At 34.4% G+C, this 16,028-nt stretch overlaps 1 protein-coding gene across 1 annotated transcript in view; it reads left to right on the plus strand.

The window, feature by feature from the left end:
• PKHD1L1 (PKHD1 like 1) overlaps positions 1-16,028 on the plus strand; it is a 191,211-nt gene that overhangs the window by 18,286 nt on the left and 156,897 nt on the right. Inside the window, 8 exon segments of the mRNA XM_031669316.1 lie at positions 1,179-1,272; positions 4,140-4,193; positions 4,718-4,791; positions 6,062-6,104; positions 9,964-10,034; positions 11,548-11,658; positions 13,961-14,050; positions 15,579-15,847. Of these exon segments, the coding sequence (XP_031525176.1) occupies positions 1,179-1,272; positions 4,140-4,193; positions 4,718-4,791; positions 6,062-6,104; positions 9,964-10,034; positions 11,548-11,658; positions 13,961-14,050; positions 15,579-15,847 (806 nt within the window).

A 16,028-nucleotide genomic window follows, 5' to 3' on the forward strand; every position in this document is an offset into this window, starting at 1 on the left:
AGAGCCTGCTATTGGTCTATTCAGGCTTCTTCTTCCTGGTTTAGTCTTGGGAGAGTGTAAGTGTCCAGGAAATTATCCATTTCTTCTAGATTTTCTAGTTTATTTGTGTAGAGGTGTTTATAGTATTCTCTGATGGTAGTTTGTATTTCTGTGGGGTTGGTGGTGATATCCCCTTTATCATTTTTTGTTGCATCTATTAGATTCTTCTCTCTTTTCTTCTTTATTAGTCTTGCTAGCAATCTATTTTCAATGGCTATGTCTTCATCTACTGTAATGTATTTATCCACGCCCGCTCCCCCACCACTTGTACCTTCAACTTGTTTCCAGGGTTATAATTACTATATTATTCCAGTTTATAATCCCAACGGCAATAACAGAGAATGTGTAACCTTGACAATTCTAGGTACTATTTTTTGAAGAATTTATATACAGTAGGTTTAATTTTTTTCCAGTTCTTTGATTTATGTAATTAAACTTATTTTTTCCCTATTGACCATTTGTATTCCTTCTTTTATACATTAACTGTTTATCTCTTTGGCTTAATTTAAAGTTATTCACCATTTTTCTTATTAAGTTACAAGTATTCTTTATATTTTAAGGATATTAACCATTTATATGTTATATGTAAGAAATATATTTTGAATTTATCATTTACTTTTAAAATGTATTAATGATTTTTCTGTCATCCAGACAAATTTTGATTTTTATTATCACATCTATGGATCTTAATCTTTATTATTTTTTCTTCATTTTTAAGTGATGGGAGATCCTACTATCCAAACTATATAAATATTATATAAATTTTCATCTATTTTTCAAGAATTGTTATAGTTTTATTTTTTATATTTCATTTTTATTTCATCTAAGATTTCTCTTACTTTTCAGTACAGAGATCCTTTTTATTTTCTCAAATAATCACCCATTGACCCAAGCAGTACTTATAGAATATCATCCTGTCTTCTATGCTATACTTCTCTAATCTATAAATATTTATAGATACTCATTCATGTTTTATTGTGTTTGTAGAACTTTCAGAACAATGCTAAACAATAGTGGCAAACATGGGGTATAAGTGTCTGGGTCCTGGTTTTATTGGGAAAATCTCTTATGTTTTCTTATTAAGTGTGTGGATAGATTTTCTTACACAGAACCTTTTTGGGGTTTTTGTTTGTTTTCAGGTACACTAATAACAATCCAAGGCAGAATCTTCACTGACGTCTATGGAAGTAATATTGCACTAAGCTCAAATGGGAAAAATGTTAGGATTTTGAGGTAATCTTGATTTGGAAATACACTCTTATAAATGAGATATAATATTCCAGAAATAATGGGCCAATGATATTAAATCCCATTACAATGTGGTAGAACTAACCAGTGTGTTTTCAGCCATATTATAGAAAGTAAAACAGACTGTTGGAAGATTCATTGACAAGAAAGCAATGGTCGATATGTCTTTCTTTATTGGTCTGATGTAATTTCTTATTGTTTTGTGATGGATTTATTAATAGAAGAAACACACAGACAAGTCCAACAGTTATTGAATTATAGTCATACAAATTTATTACTAGAGGCCTTTATTACTTAATCTAACTGCCTCATTTTGTGTATAAAAACACCTGAGGCCTAGAGGTCACATAGCTTAGTCAGGGTCAGGAGTAGAACACAAGTCTCGTAACACAGTATTTGACACTTTTTCTACTGCTTCATGATGTACAGGCAAGTGCTGAAACCAAATATTGTCAATAACTCATTAACAGGCCAAGCTTTGAATCCTGTTTTTTCCATTTGCCAACTGTGAACTAGACAGTAACTTTGGCTAGTTAGCTAACGTCAAAAAAAAAAAAAAAATTGTCCACATTTTGGACTGAAAACTAGCATTGTCACTAGAGTTTCTTCCTGTAGCATAGATGGTATTTTTCCATCCTGCCTTTAAAGACTGAAAGTCCTATTTATTTCCTATAGAAAAAAAGTATAGACTCACAATTATGGCTTTCAAGATTTTATGTTTATCGAATTCACGCATAAAACAGGTAAACGGATAAGTTAATTCAGATAGCAACTCAACAATTAGAGAATTTTTTGAATGCTATAAAAGTGAGGTATACACACACACACACACACACACACATATATAATTTTGTAAAACAAGCAATTTAAAAGATTTTAATAAGTGAAATAAAGATTTATCTGGCATTGTATAGAACAGAACCTTTAATTAAATCACATTTGTATGCATCTATAATTTCTGAAAATGTTCATACTAATTCCTTATATGTAATAAAAGAACTTCCAAGTAGAGATATTTAACATTTTATATATACTGATTAGTAGAAGTAAAAATTGTGTCTGCTTCTCATAGCTGAGTGTTATGAATGGTTTTTATTCTAATTCTTAGACAGGGTTTTCTAAGTCATCCTTTCCCATAATAAGGCCAGGAAATAGAAAGTTTAACTTTCAAAAGAGTTTCCTTTTTTCCTCCACTGAAACTGGAATTTATTTCTGCTTAATATAAGGGTTTGGAGGAAATTATTCCATGAAATCACAGAATTGCAGTGAGAGGGGACCTTAGAGGTCAGGCTACCTAATCCTTATACTCTGGAAATCCTGAGCTATTATATGTAAATTCAGATTTTTTTTTCACACATCTATTAATGTGTGGGCAAGAAAGTCTTGGAGCTGAATTTATCTCATTTCTACCATGTTAATTATGATACCAGGGCTCCCGAGGCAATTTATTATGCCTGGATTCTGTTAGTAGGGAGGGAGTTGAGAGCAATAGGCTGTGTTCTGGGCAGGAATTCAGGAAACCTGCTTCTCACAAATCTTGTTCATTCAACTAAATCTCCAAATTCAGACCAGGTAGAAATTATAGAGGACATGCAAATGGAAAGAGGGATTAGTGCTTACTAAGGAGCTTTTGTTCTAAAAAATCAGGTAAAAAGAATTCTAAAAAATATGTATTTAAGACCAAATAGGGTGGTTTTCCTCTAGGTACACGTACCCAGACCACTGTGTGGATTACCAACTGTGGTTAAAAACACTGACTGCAGCCAAACTGAGTTTGAATTCCTGCTCTACCCCTCATTGTCTGCAGGCTTGGGCAAGCTGCTTAAGCTTTCTGTTTCAGTTTTTTCATGTGCAAAATTGAAGGATAATAGTAACTAACTCATAAGATGTTTGTAAGGATTAAACGTCGTAGGAACCTATTCCAAGTGTTAGCTGCTAAATTTATTATTTAGCTAGAATGAGGCAGGAGATTAGAAGGAGAATTTAAATCCATGAATATGTGTAAAGGGTACAACAATTCAGTTTACCTGCTTATACAATCCTAATGTAATAATCAAATGAATGGACTTATGCATAAAAGTATATTAAAACATTCAAAATTTTCTGCAAACAAAAGTCCTTATTTTTTATAGTTCAAGTTTGTATCTGGCCTTATTTTGAGTCTGGGATTTGCTGTCACAAAAGCTGATGGTTTATTCTGGTGTTGCAAAGAATCCAATACCAGTCAGTCACCTGCCAGCCTCCAACAGCATCAGGTACTATCAGCCCCAAAGTAATAGGTCAGACCCGATCACCTGGGGAAATACAGAGGCAGATGCTTTCCCTGCAGCTGAACTCTGGCTGTGCTCAGCTTCTTATTTTCATTCATGTGTCACTGATGCTGTTACACATCCTCTTTCTCCTGTTAACTTTGTGATGGCTGTGCTGTTTACCTTAATTCCTATAGTATAAAACCTACTACAAAATTCTTTTTATTTGAGATGATTTAACTTCAGATGGATGAGTTTATTATCTGTTTCTATGTTGTCTTTTCTTGTAGTACTTAACACCTCTAACACATTAAATATGTTATGATTATAATGTTTTATTCATCTTTCCCAGTTAAAATGTCAGTTCCACGAGGGCAACAAAGGGATCTTTGTTTCGTTCACTGATGTGTCCCAGTACCTACAGCAGGGACTGCCACATAATAGAGGTTCAGTAGATGTTTTACTGAGTGAATGAGTGGCGGATAATAATAAGTGATTGAGAAAAAAAAATTAAGGGAGTCAGTAAGGTTGATGGGAGGAGCGCATTTTTGAAACAATTTGTTAAGCATAACTTGATCTTTTCTAATAAAAATATTTGTACAGAGTTTACATTGGAGGAATGCCCTGTGAACTTCTCATACCACAATCTGATAATTTGTAAGTATTTCAAATTATTTTCTTTATAAAAACAAATAGCAGATATAAGCAAACTGAATTTAAATAGTAATAGCTACCAATACTGCATAGCTAAATGCTTTATAATACAGTATAAATTATAATATCCCAAAACAAATTAGCAATCATTTTTACAGTTAGGTGCTACCTTATATCCTACTCAGTCTCCAAGATAGTATAATATGAACTATTTAGATTTTTATGAGAAAAGATGTTTTGAGCAATATCTTTATCAAGGAATTATTTCATTTGGCAGTATCTCAAACTCTTTTAAAGGAATATTAAAGGGCATAGCCAAAATTATAAAATATTTTTTGTTATATAAAATTTTATTCAAACATCTCCAATGAAGTCTAGGAAATGATTTTATTTTACAGAAATTTTGGTTGTTGCAACAATTTCTGTCCTGATTCATATTCTGAAATTAATGAGTTGTTTTTAAGAGAAATACAATATTCTAAAATTTTAGTGTCAATATAAACTTTGACATTAACGTTTTTTATTAGGTATGGTCTAAAACTGGATCCTCCAAATGGAGATATGGGTTCCATGGTTTGTAAGACGACTGGAACTTTTATTGGCAAGTGTTGGTCATCTTTCTTCATAATGCTTACAGATGCCTTATTCTATTTCCCTGTTTTGTATTCTCCTAGACATCCCTCCTCTGCCTTTTGGATCAGTTTTTTTTTTTTTTTTTTTAAGTATTTTCTCTTTTCCTTGGCTTCTTTTCACTTTCATGCCAGCATGTATGAATTAGTCTTTTCTTATGGTTTATATATAAGGTAAACTTCTTCAGGTTTCTTTTTTTCTTCTTTTTCCCTTCAGCATTCCATGTCTAATTTGGCTGTTTTGCCTGTTGCCTTAATTTTGCTCTGTTCTTTTCTTCTTGACCTACGTCCTCCAGACACATAGATTGTGTGTGTGTGTGTGTGTGTGTGTGTGTGTGTGTGTGTGTTACAGAGTCTCGCTCTGTTGCCCAGTCTGGGGTGCAGTGCTGCAATCTCAGCTCACTGCAACCTCTGCCTCCCGTCTTCAAGCAATTATTGTGCCTCAACCTCCCTAGTGGCAGGGATTACAGGCACGCAACACCACGCGTGGCTAATTTTTGTATTCTTAGTAGAGATGGGGTTTCGTCATGTTGGCCAGGCCGGTCTCAAACTCCTGATTTCAGGTGATCCTCCCGCCTCAGCCTCCCAAAGTGCTGGGATTACAGGGGTGAGCCAATGCACCTGGCCTTCTTTTAAATCTTGAATGGGCTTCCCTCCCTTCTGTCTCAGGCCCTTTGCAATCTTCCTATCCTAAACATTTCAGATAAAATGTCATGTTCTCAAAAAGGCCTAGGTCATCACCTGTCTTACATTCTCAAAGCTCATTCTACTTTTTTTTTTAACAGCCTTATCACAATTTTTAGTTCTCTGTGTCATTGCTCTTGGATAACTGTTCCCTCCACTAGACATTGTGTTCTGTTAGAAGGAGGACAAGCTGTGTGCTCACCCTACATCTGCTCTCTCAGCCTCTAGTACAGTGTCTGAACAATTAAATAGCTGTTAAATAAATAAAAGAAATTTCAGGGCAATATGGTTACATATCTGTTCTTTTATTATTCTTCATTCATGATCATATTTTGCTAGGTGTTTCTAGTTATAACTTCAAGACACCTCATTGTGTATATTTTTATATAGTGGCTGCTTTAAGACAGTTCAATTTTTATTTCTTTGATGATGAATAGAAAATTGGATAAGTACAATTTTGATTTTGTACTTTTTATCTGCTTTTAAATCAGCTTTGTAATATAGAGTTATTGTTCTTCTGTGATTGGGAATTTGATGGTGTATTTTCATTAATTCCAGGTCATCACAATGTCAGTTTCATCTTAGATAACGATTACGGAAGGTAGGCTACTTTGTAAATAATAATTTTTATAATTTATTCAACTGGGTAAATAAGATAAAATGTATATTTACCTTGTGCCATAGATGCAGAGGTTTAAAAACTTAACTACTTTATTTCCCCAAATTAATAGTTAAAGAGTCTGTGATTTCTTTTCTCTCATAATTTAGGCTTCATACATAACCTTTCTGTTGTAGGGAAATCTAGCATTAACTAAAATAACATAAAAATCTTCACTTGTGTTATGAAAAAGTATATTTTATGTACTGCAGCTTTTCTGATTTAACTGTAACTTTTTAAATAACTAAAGCAATTAAATTCAAATTTAAACTAATGGGAGAATAAATAAAACCTCATGGTTAATATTACCTGATAAAGATTTTCTTTTAAGTTATCAAGACATAAGGAGTTATGAAAGATGGTAGTTATATCTTTCAATTGTGCATCTTAACAGCAATATTAGTAACTCATATTTATGACTTTTAATAAAACTAGAACTCATTTCCAGATGTTCTACATTCTAATTTCAGTAAGAAAGATCATCATACTTTTATAGAAATATCAGAGTATGCAAATCTCAATGCATGTTGAAACCCCATATTATAGATAATAATAGTGAACATTTAGCAGCAGGCATGGTGTTAAGCACTTTACATACATTATCAAGTTTAATCCTCCTAAAGAAGCTCCCAAGGATAAATTAAGTATTATCATCCACCCTATGTTATCCACTGGGAAAGTGAGACTTAGAAACATTAAATAATTTGCCTAGGGATATTCAGCTAGTAGGAAGCAGCATTAGTGTGCAAACTCATGCCATCTAACTCCAGGACCTGAGCATTTTATTCTAGTGCTTTGCCATGACTGATGGAGTGATTCAGCAACCAGTACTATATTTCATCACTACTTACAATCCTGATCCAGGATTCCATACCATAGCAGGATTTCCCTACTCTTGGGAGCATTTGCAAATGTGTGGAGAATCCCCTGACTGTCACAGTAACTGGGTATGTTAATGGCCTTTAGTGGGCAGTATCATGATGTGCCAAACCCAAATCAATTGTTCTGCCCAAAATGTCACAGTGTTTCCTATTGAGAAAGTGAGTTGACAGAAATCCAAATAAATTGCATTAACACTCAATCCTAATATAGCTATAGTAGATCAATAATAGGAAAGATCTGTTAATTTATTTTTTGTCTCTGAACAATGATCAGAGGTCTGAAAAAATGGCAATATTACAATCAAAGTAGATATTATTCCTGGCAGCACTCACAGACTGAGTGATGAGTGAAGTGAAGTGAAGGATGAGATTTTGTCCCTTCATGTATGGAACTGCAATTGGTTAGTGAACTCAAGTGCACTAGCATTGTATTTAGAGACCATCTACTTCTAGACATCTAGAGGCAATAGGTGTCATTATAACAAAATGATGCCTGACTGGACACTTTATTATAGACCAATATAGGCTAGACCAAAACTAAGAGTAAATCAGAGTGGAAGATATATAAACAATGCTATAATACAACTTTGTGATTTACATGGGACACATGACTTAGGGTCCCATAACTTAACAATTATTCTCTTCAGGGATGACCTACTTATATACGACTTGATAAGACAGGGCAACAGGATTTTGTTGAACATATTAGAAAACCATATTAGGGACAATAATTATTGAGTTTTAAATGATTTTTTGAACTATACATGATTTTTAAAAGTGCTCTTAGTAGCAACCTTCCCAAGGTGAAAGAAAAATGAATTCTTAGTTCTGAGTCTGTATGAAAAGCATTAATTGCCAAATCCATCATATGTCTCTCAGAAAAATAATTATCCAAAAATAGAAGATTTGAGTGATCAAGGTTGAATGTGATTGATAAGTACTCATAAATCAATATGCTGCATTAACATGCCCAGAAACTTTCAATTTAGAAATGCCAGCAAATTCACATATAATAGAAGCAAAAATACTGCATTAAATTGTTGATTCTATGGACTCAATTTATAATTCTACCCCCTACCCAATTTTAAAGCCAATGCCTGTTCCTTTGTACAAATGCCTTAGAATTGAGGAAATTTGTGTTTCTGTATAAAATATTCTTATGAATTTAAGATAACTGTTAGAAATATGACATTTATGATTTTAAAGCCTAGTTTTATGATTACATGGTATTTTTTGAATGTTAAATCATTCATTAACTTATAAAGCTGATATTTCACAAATTTCATGAGCATTGTTGAATATCAAATGAACCAATTAAAGGCCTTTCTGTGGCATCTATTCTGTATTTCTTTTAATAGCCAACCTTCTCTTCTCTATTACCCCAAGTTCAAACAACAGCTGTTCCAAACTGATAAGGTTCAGACGACGCTGCCTTAATTGAGAAATGCCTAGTCATTATCAATGAATTAGTGAAAACAACCTCAGTGTCATCCAAAATAAATTACATTCAAATTTTATTTCAGGAGGCAATTTCCCCACTAACTTAAGAAGCAGAGTTAATTTTTGAGATGCAGGATCTGACCAGACATAATATTGTTGGAGCTAGCAAGGTTTCAGATCTTTGGGAAATCAGCCAAAAGGCTTCTGACATAAAAATATGAAATCTAGCATGAACTTCTTAAGTAGCTAATCTAGCATAAAATATTTCCAGAGACTCTTTAGTCTTGCAAATAAACATGGTAATGCCTGGGTTAGATTTATAGGAGCGTTAATTATTGGTCTCAATGACAAGATTTACATTATTCTTTTAGATTCTAATTCAGTATAACTATGATGAATGAGATATGAGTCTTAATATTTGAATTTCTTAACTTTTCTAATGGAGAATGTCTTGAACATAATTAAAGTAACAGCATTTAATTTCCAGAATTATTTTCCTTCTTAATTCTTTAGGTTTATAGAAGTATAAGTGCGTATCTATGAATAATAGGCACTGTGTTTATTAAGGACAGTTTTAACCCGGTCAATTATTGCTAATTTGCTGTCATCCACTTGCAGTGTCACACAGATTAGTGGGCGGAGGAGGAGTACTGTGTAATACACAGGTGAGGAGGAGCCACAGCTCTGGACTCAAACTGCCTGGGTCCAGTTCTGTGTCTGCCACTTACTTACTGTGCGATCTTAAGTTAATTCTCTGAAATTCACCTACCTCATGTGGTTGATGTAAAGATCAAACGGCATAATCATTTGAAAGGTCCTAGCATGATCCCTCATCTTAGAACAAAAAAGAGGTTCTAAAAGAAGACAGACTGGCATGGTCAGCAGAAGATCCCAGCCTTTATAAAGGGTAATCCTCCTGTATGCTTTTTTATGTCAATATAATTTCTTAAAATAAACTTTAGGGCCAGGCGCAGGGTCTCACACCTGTAATCCCAGCACTTTGGGAGGCCAAGGAGGACGGATCACGGGGTCAAGGGATAGAGACCATCCTGGCCAACATGGTGAAACCCCAACTCTACTAAAAATAAAACAAAATTAGCTGGGCGTGGTGGCATGCACATGTAGTCCCAGCTACTTGGGAGGCTGAGGCAGGAGAATCCCTTGAATCCGGGAGGCAGAGGTTGCAATAAGCCGGGATTGCACCACTGCACTCCGTCCTGGCAACAGAGCAAGACTCCATCAAAATAAAAAAGAAAGAAAAAGAAATCAACTATATTGAGATATAGATTGCAGTTCAGTACCAAATGTATATATGTATGTCACCAACAACCAAATCAGAATAAAAAAAATACTTATCCTCTTGCAAAAGTTTCATCCTGCTCTTTTGCAGATTATCACATAATTACTATCACCGAAGTTAAACAAAAAAGTTCCTAAATTAAAGATCATTTAAAGCAGAAAATTTAACCTTTTTTTAACAGGAGTTTTCCACAGAAAATGGCATATTTTGTTTCTTCTCTCAATAAAATTTCAATGTTTCAAACATATGCAGGTATGTGACTTTTCTTTCACTCTGTTGTAGAGGGGAAGACGGTGTATAATTGATTTAACCAAACCAAAGGCAATGAGTGTAAGGTGTATTATATTATTTGATGTACTGCTAGGAAAGGAAAAATGCCTAAGATGGGGAGTCTAGCAGAAAGCTCCAACATTAAGCAGGACCTCCCCCACAGCAGACAATACTCTTAGTGTAAGATTGATTGAAAAATAAACTCATTACACTAACACAGACAGCAGGGAAATTTGCATGTTTCAACTTTGGCTATTGGTAGAGGGAGGGAAAAAAATCTCCACTGTCAATCTTAACCAAAAACCAGTATAGATGCCTCTCAATTTACAATGGGATAACCCCATCATAAGTTGAAAATATTGTTAAATTGAAAATGCATTCAATACACTGAATGTGTATTAGCTTAGCTTAGCTTTCCTTAAATGTGCTCAGAACACTCACATCGGCTACATCATCTGACAACACAGTGCTCTGCAGGTACAGGTTGTTTACCCTCATCATTGCGTGACTGACTAGGGGCTGCTGTTGGCTGTGCTGCTTAGCATCAGGAGAGCGTATGTATTTACCACATATCACTAGCCTGGGAAAAGATCAAAATTCAAAATTCTAAGTACTATATTGTTTCTACTAAATTCATTATTTTTGCACCGTTGTAAAGTCAAAAAATCTAAAGTCTGACTTTGGTAACTTGGAGACCACTGAAACTGTCTCAGATTTATGCTCTCAGTGTGGTCCAAAAGAATCCTCAAGAAGATCATAATTTAATTTAAAGAGGTCTCAGGTTGATAGTATCCCTTGGAGAGTATCAGAACAAACACGAGTCATCCTGAAAGAATTGTACTTCACTCCATGTCAGGAGTAATGGAAAGATACATTTAGATTTCAAAGACGTTAAAAAAAGTGGGTCTTGGAATCAATCAATTGTGATATATCTTGGCTTTTCCTAGAAGCTTATTTAGTGTGAAATTCATATGTAAGAATGCATAGGTATTTGATAGAGTTAATAAGGATAAATTTTAGTAAGAATCTGCCATATGTAATGTACTGGGCTATTTTACAATATACCTACAACTTACATATACAAAGCCACAAGAAGTTCAATCATAGTTAAATGTATTACTAGAAGAGAAAATTATAAGAGGTTGGTCCATGAACATAGGAAAGGTTCATTCTTCAAGAGCATATGGAAGAAGAGTGGTTCTACCTGCCTTCCTGCTCAGCTCAGGTTTTCCTTACTTCTTTAACGCTCGTGTTACCAATGTTGCTTTAATACCAGTCAACACCAAAGCCTGGTCCTCATGGAATGTAAGTCTTTGTCAATGCCATGTTTATTGTCCTTTTTGCAGGATTGCATTAGAGAAAGTAATGAAACACCTAATTTATGCAGTTGGTAACAAAGGTGCTATGGCTAGGCAACTTGGAAGTTTTAAAAAATCAGGCATTTGCGTTTATGTGTAATATTTATGGTATTTTATTTAATGTGCTTTTACTCCAGAGGTCACTATGATTTTCCCTTCACAAGGAAGCATTCGAGGTGGCACCACGCTGACAATAAGTGGGCAGTTCTTTGATCAGACAGATTTCCCCATCAGAGTTCTAGTTGGAGGTATTTCTCATGTTTTTTTTTTGATATATTACCTTTTTACCACCAATTCTGCCTGTTCTTTAATAATTTGTAAGACTAATAATAGTCTTTTCTCAACTCATGCCTTCAACTGGAAGCTGAGTATTTTCACACAGTCATTTGGTTCTGGGGTTTGATACTCTTTCCGTTGCAATTTTCCAGCAAGGGCCACTCCCTGAAACCTCATGTGAATAGGACCTGAGCTCTAGGGTTGGCACCAACAGGATTTGTGTAGCAGCATTGCAGCTGCCATCCATGAATTCCTCGCCACAGTTTAAGGACACACTTACCCTTAATTTAGAAGCTCTTAAATGCCCTTTTTGAATGGTTGTTATTTCTCAGAGAGTTAGCTAATTGTGAGGAAATTTAAAGTAATATTTTGGGTTGTTTTCATATTATTTTCATATACTGTGCCTCATCTGGACATCAGTAATCACTGATGATATTGGCCTTGAAAAGAGCAGTAATTTCAATGAGTTGTCTATTTACAAATGCATGTAGGACTTGGTTCTGTGGTTATGCTTCACTTTTATGTGTCCTGTCCAGATCTCTTCAGAGGTAGGCAGCTATGCAGCTCAAAAGGAGTGAATGTGATCTTGGGAATCTTCCCATTCATCCATAATGACATCACTTCTATTGCTAGTCAGGGGACAGGATGCCTGCCCATGGAACAAGGCATATGCATTTCTACAGTCCTTTTGCTCAAGTACTTTCTACCTTTTACAGAATCTGCCTGCAAGCCAGCCAAAATGTGATTTCAGAAAAAAGAGAAATGGATATTAAGCAACCTCACATAATATTTATACACTCTTCTTTCGTGTCTGCATGAATCCTTGCTGGTCATTGGCAAACATATTAAAACCTGGGCCATAAATATTTAAAATTCATATATGTATTAATCTGACCAGATTTTATGTTTTAAACATTAAAACCCAGGCCATAATGCACTTTTAATTTACATAATGTGTTTTATAATCTGATCTTATGTTTGTTTTGCATATGACTATGATGTTGTTGATATGAAAAGAGAACATATTAGTTTTCTATCATCTTTCATTACCATTAATATGGCAACCAGATTCCAGATTTTGAATCCTCAATAATCTATTAAAAACGTGATGTTTATGTGTCTTTCCTTTGCTTCCAATAAAATGAGTGGTTGGTTTAATATACTGTTCCTATTTACTGTTTTCTGGTTCAAATTTCTTGCATCAATAAAACATTCAAAATAATGAAAGGGGCTGGGTGCAGTGGCTCATGCCTGTAATTCCGGCAGTTTGGCAGGCTGAGGCAGGAAGATTACTTGAGCTCAGGAGTTTGATACCTGACTAGGCAATGCAAGGTGACCTGTCTTTACGAAAAAAAAAAAAAAAAAGGCTGGCATAGTGGTGCATGCCTGTAGTTACAGCTACTTGAGAGGCTGAGATGGGAGGACTGCTTGAGCCCAGGAGGTGGAGGCTGCAGTGAGCTATGATCATGCAACTGCACTCCAACCTGGGTGACAGAGCAAGACCCTGCCTCAAAAAACACACAAACAAATAAAATAGTGAAAAGTAATGTCAAAATTTAAATTTTCCAGGCTATCAAACAAAACTTGGCAAAAATCTCTCTCTCCATTTCCGTTGTCCTCACATTTCATGGGCTGCGATTGCCATTTCAGTAACTACTTTCTGAGGCTGACCATATGTGAGGCATTGTGAGGAACACATGGAGTTTAAAACATAGACTCTTCTCGCAACTCTAATTGTGCTGATGTAAAAGTTATAATAGCTATCTTTGAAGCTTTTTTCCTGTTTTAGTTTCAGTTTATCTGTGAAAATGCCATTTAACAGTTATTACCCCCCTTTTTTTTCATTTGAAGAACTTGGACTAAACCAGCATTTTTCCTGCTCAAGAGGTCTGGGGTCATCTACCTTTGCAAATTCTGAATGACACGGGTTTATTCAGCAGCTTATCTCCAAGGAACAAAATAGAATTTTTTACTTTGGATTCGGAAGTGATATCTTGTGCAAAGACATAGTATTGTCAAATTTTTAATCTCAGAAATTATGAAATTTTCTATCTCAGGCTTGTGATGTTCCACCAGAAAAAATGTTGCTTTGTGGAAGTATGACAATTATTGCATGAAAAGCTTTAATAGAGAATATGTAAAGGAAATAAAGAGCCCCAATTTGCCTCTTGTTTATGCAACTTTGTTTTAATTGCAAAAGTGCTTAAAGATACACTGATGTGATTGCATTTTGAAGTTTCAGTAGTAACGGTTTTGTATCTTGCTTCTCTATAGGTGAACCTTGTGATACTTTGAATGTCACGGAAAAGAGTATATGTTGCAAGACACCCCCCAAACCTCATATTCTCAAAGCTGTATATCCAGGTAAGTTACCATCAGGGAAAATGGCCATTTCTATATTTACATAAAAATAATATATTAGTAAAAACATTATTTAAACTTTTTAGAGTTTAGAATTTGTAGGAAGAATTGTAAGAAATTTCCTCCAAGTTTTAAAATTTACATTTTCTGGATTAGAAAATATTTCTATTAAAATCACTGCCACAAAGCTGCACCTGTGGAGAAAAACCCAGCCTAAATTATCAAGACACCCTACTGAAAACAGCACATCTCTACTGACAGAGCTTAATTATGCTTTTATTTCTAATTAAATTATGATAACTAACACTTGGTACAGTCTACATAGAAATTTTTTAAATGCTTTTTTCTGATTAAAAAAGATAAATAGGGGAAGTTAAATATTCACTTGTCTAGAAAAATGTGGGAGTGAAAACAGGAGATGAGAGAAATGTTACTCTAAATTCTTTTCAGACTTTCACCTTGTGACCCAGTGAAATTGCTTTCCTATCTACACTAATAACATTGAAATGCTGTACATGTGTCTGGGTGTGGTGTGTGTCTCATATCTTGCTTGCACAGTGAAAGTTGTTTATAATCGTGTCATTGTTTCACATTTGAAGCCAATTAAATGGTTTACCAACCTCTTACATTTCTTTGGTTTGAATATTAGGAAAAATTGAGCAGTTTAAGAAAATAATTTTGATAATTTATAATTGATGACTTTAAAGAAAATTGTATACATCACTAAACCCTGCTGCTGTAAAAGTTTGAAGTGCACAAGCTTGTCTTCAACCAAATTCAGCTGAAGAAGAGTAGCTATTATTTTCCATGTACAGACAAGCTTAAGGCTGTTAAATAAAGAAATAAGCCTAATTGTTGTTGCAGTTGAAGGAAAAGAAAAAGAGAGATGGCTCCTTTCTGATTAGGAAAAAAAATTTAATCACAGGGTTTATTCTGGCAAGTATAGGTACAGTTTATTGAGAATATCCTGTTTTTGATTCTGTCCAAGAAGGAGAAGAAATCCTAGAGTAGAAGTATTTTTTTTTTAAAGTAAAACAAATATTGAGAGAAACATGAAAGCCAACATTTTCTCTTCTTTGATTAATGGCTTTGTAAGCCATTAATTTACTTTTGTTAGAATAGTCAAGGCAAAGGTTTTGTATTAAAATGGCATGAATCTTGAAGTTTTGCAACATCAGCTATATCAAAAGTAGAAATTACTATATATTATCTTACATAAAGCACTTTTTAAATGCCAGATGTTTTACATATGTATTATACATAATTCCTATAGCAGCTATGCAAATATTATTATTACTCCCATTTTACACATGTGGAAACTGAGGCTCAAATAAGTGAAGTAATAGTGAACAAATTGCAGGCTGCCCCCTGGCTACAGGTAAGTGTAGGGGAATATGTAATTGTTTTGTTTTCACACATGCTAAAAATATGAATTGATATACAGAGTCTATAACCCACACCCAAATAGAAAGCCACTGAGACATTGCATTATGATCCTGATGAAAGACTTATTTTATTTCATCACACTTAGGAGGGAGAGGCCTGAAGCTTGAGGTATGGAATAATAGTCGTCCAATACATCTGGAAGAGATACTGGAATACAATGAAAAAACCCCCGGGTACATGGGTGCCAGTTGGGTAGATTCAGCTTCCTATATTTGGCCTATGGAACAAGACACATTTGTTGCACGCTTTAGTGGATTTTTGGTGGCTCCAGATTCTGATGTTTATAGATTCTACATCAAAGGTGATGACCGTTATGCTATTTATTTTAGCCAGACTGGACTTCCAGAAGATAAGGTAGGGAAACCTCAGAATACTATTTGATACTATAAAAACATTATGATGATGTTTATATGTATCTTACTTACTTTAAATCAAAACAAATGAATGTATTAAAAATGTATGAGAAATGATGTCATGTGGTTTGGCTCTTGGCTATTATCCTGGATATGATACAAGATATAAGATGATAGAAAAC

The sequence above is a fragment of the Papio anubis genome, chromosome 8 (assembly GCF_008728515.1).
Source record: "Papio anubis isolate 15944 chromosome 8, Panubis1.0, whole genome shotgun sequence".
NCBI lineage: Eukaryota > Metazoa > Chordata > Mammalia > Primates > Cercopithecidae > Papio > Papio anubis.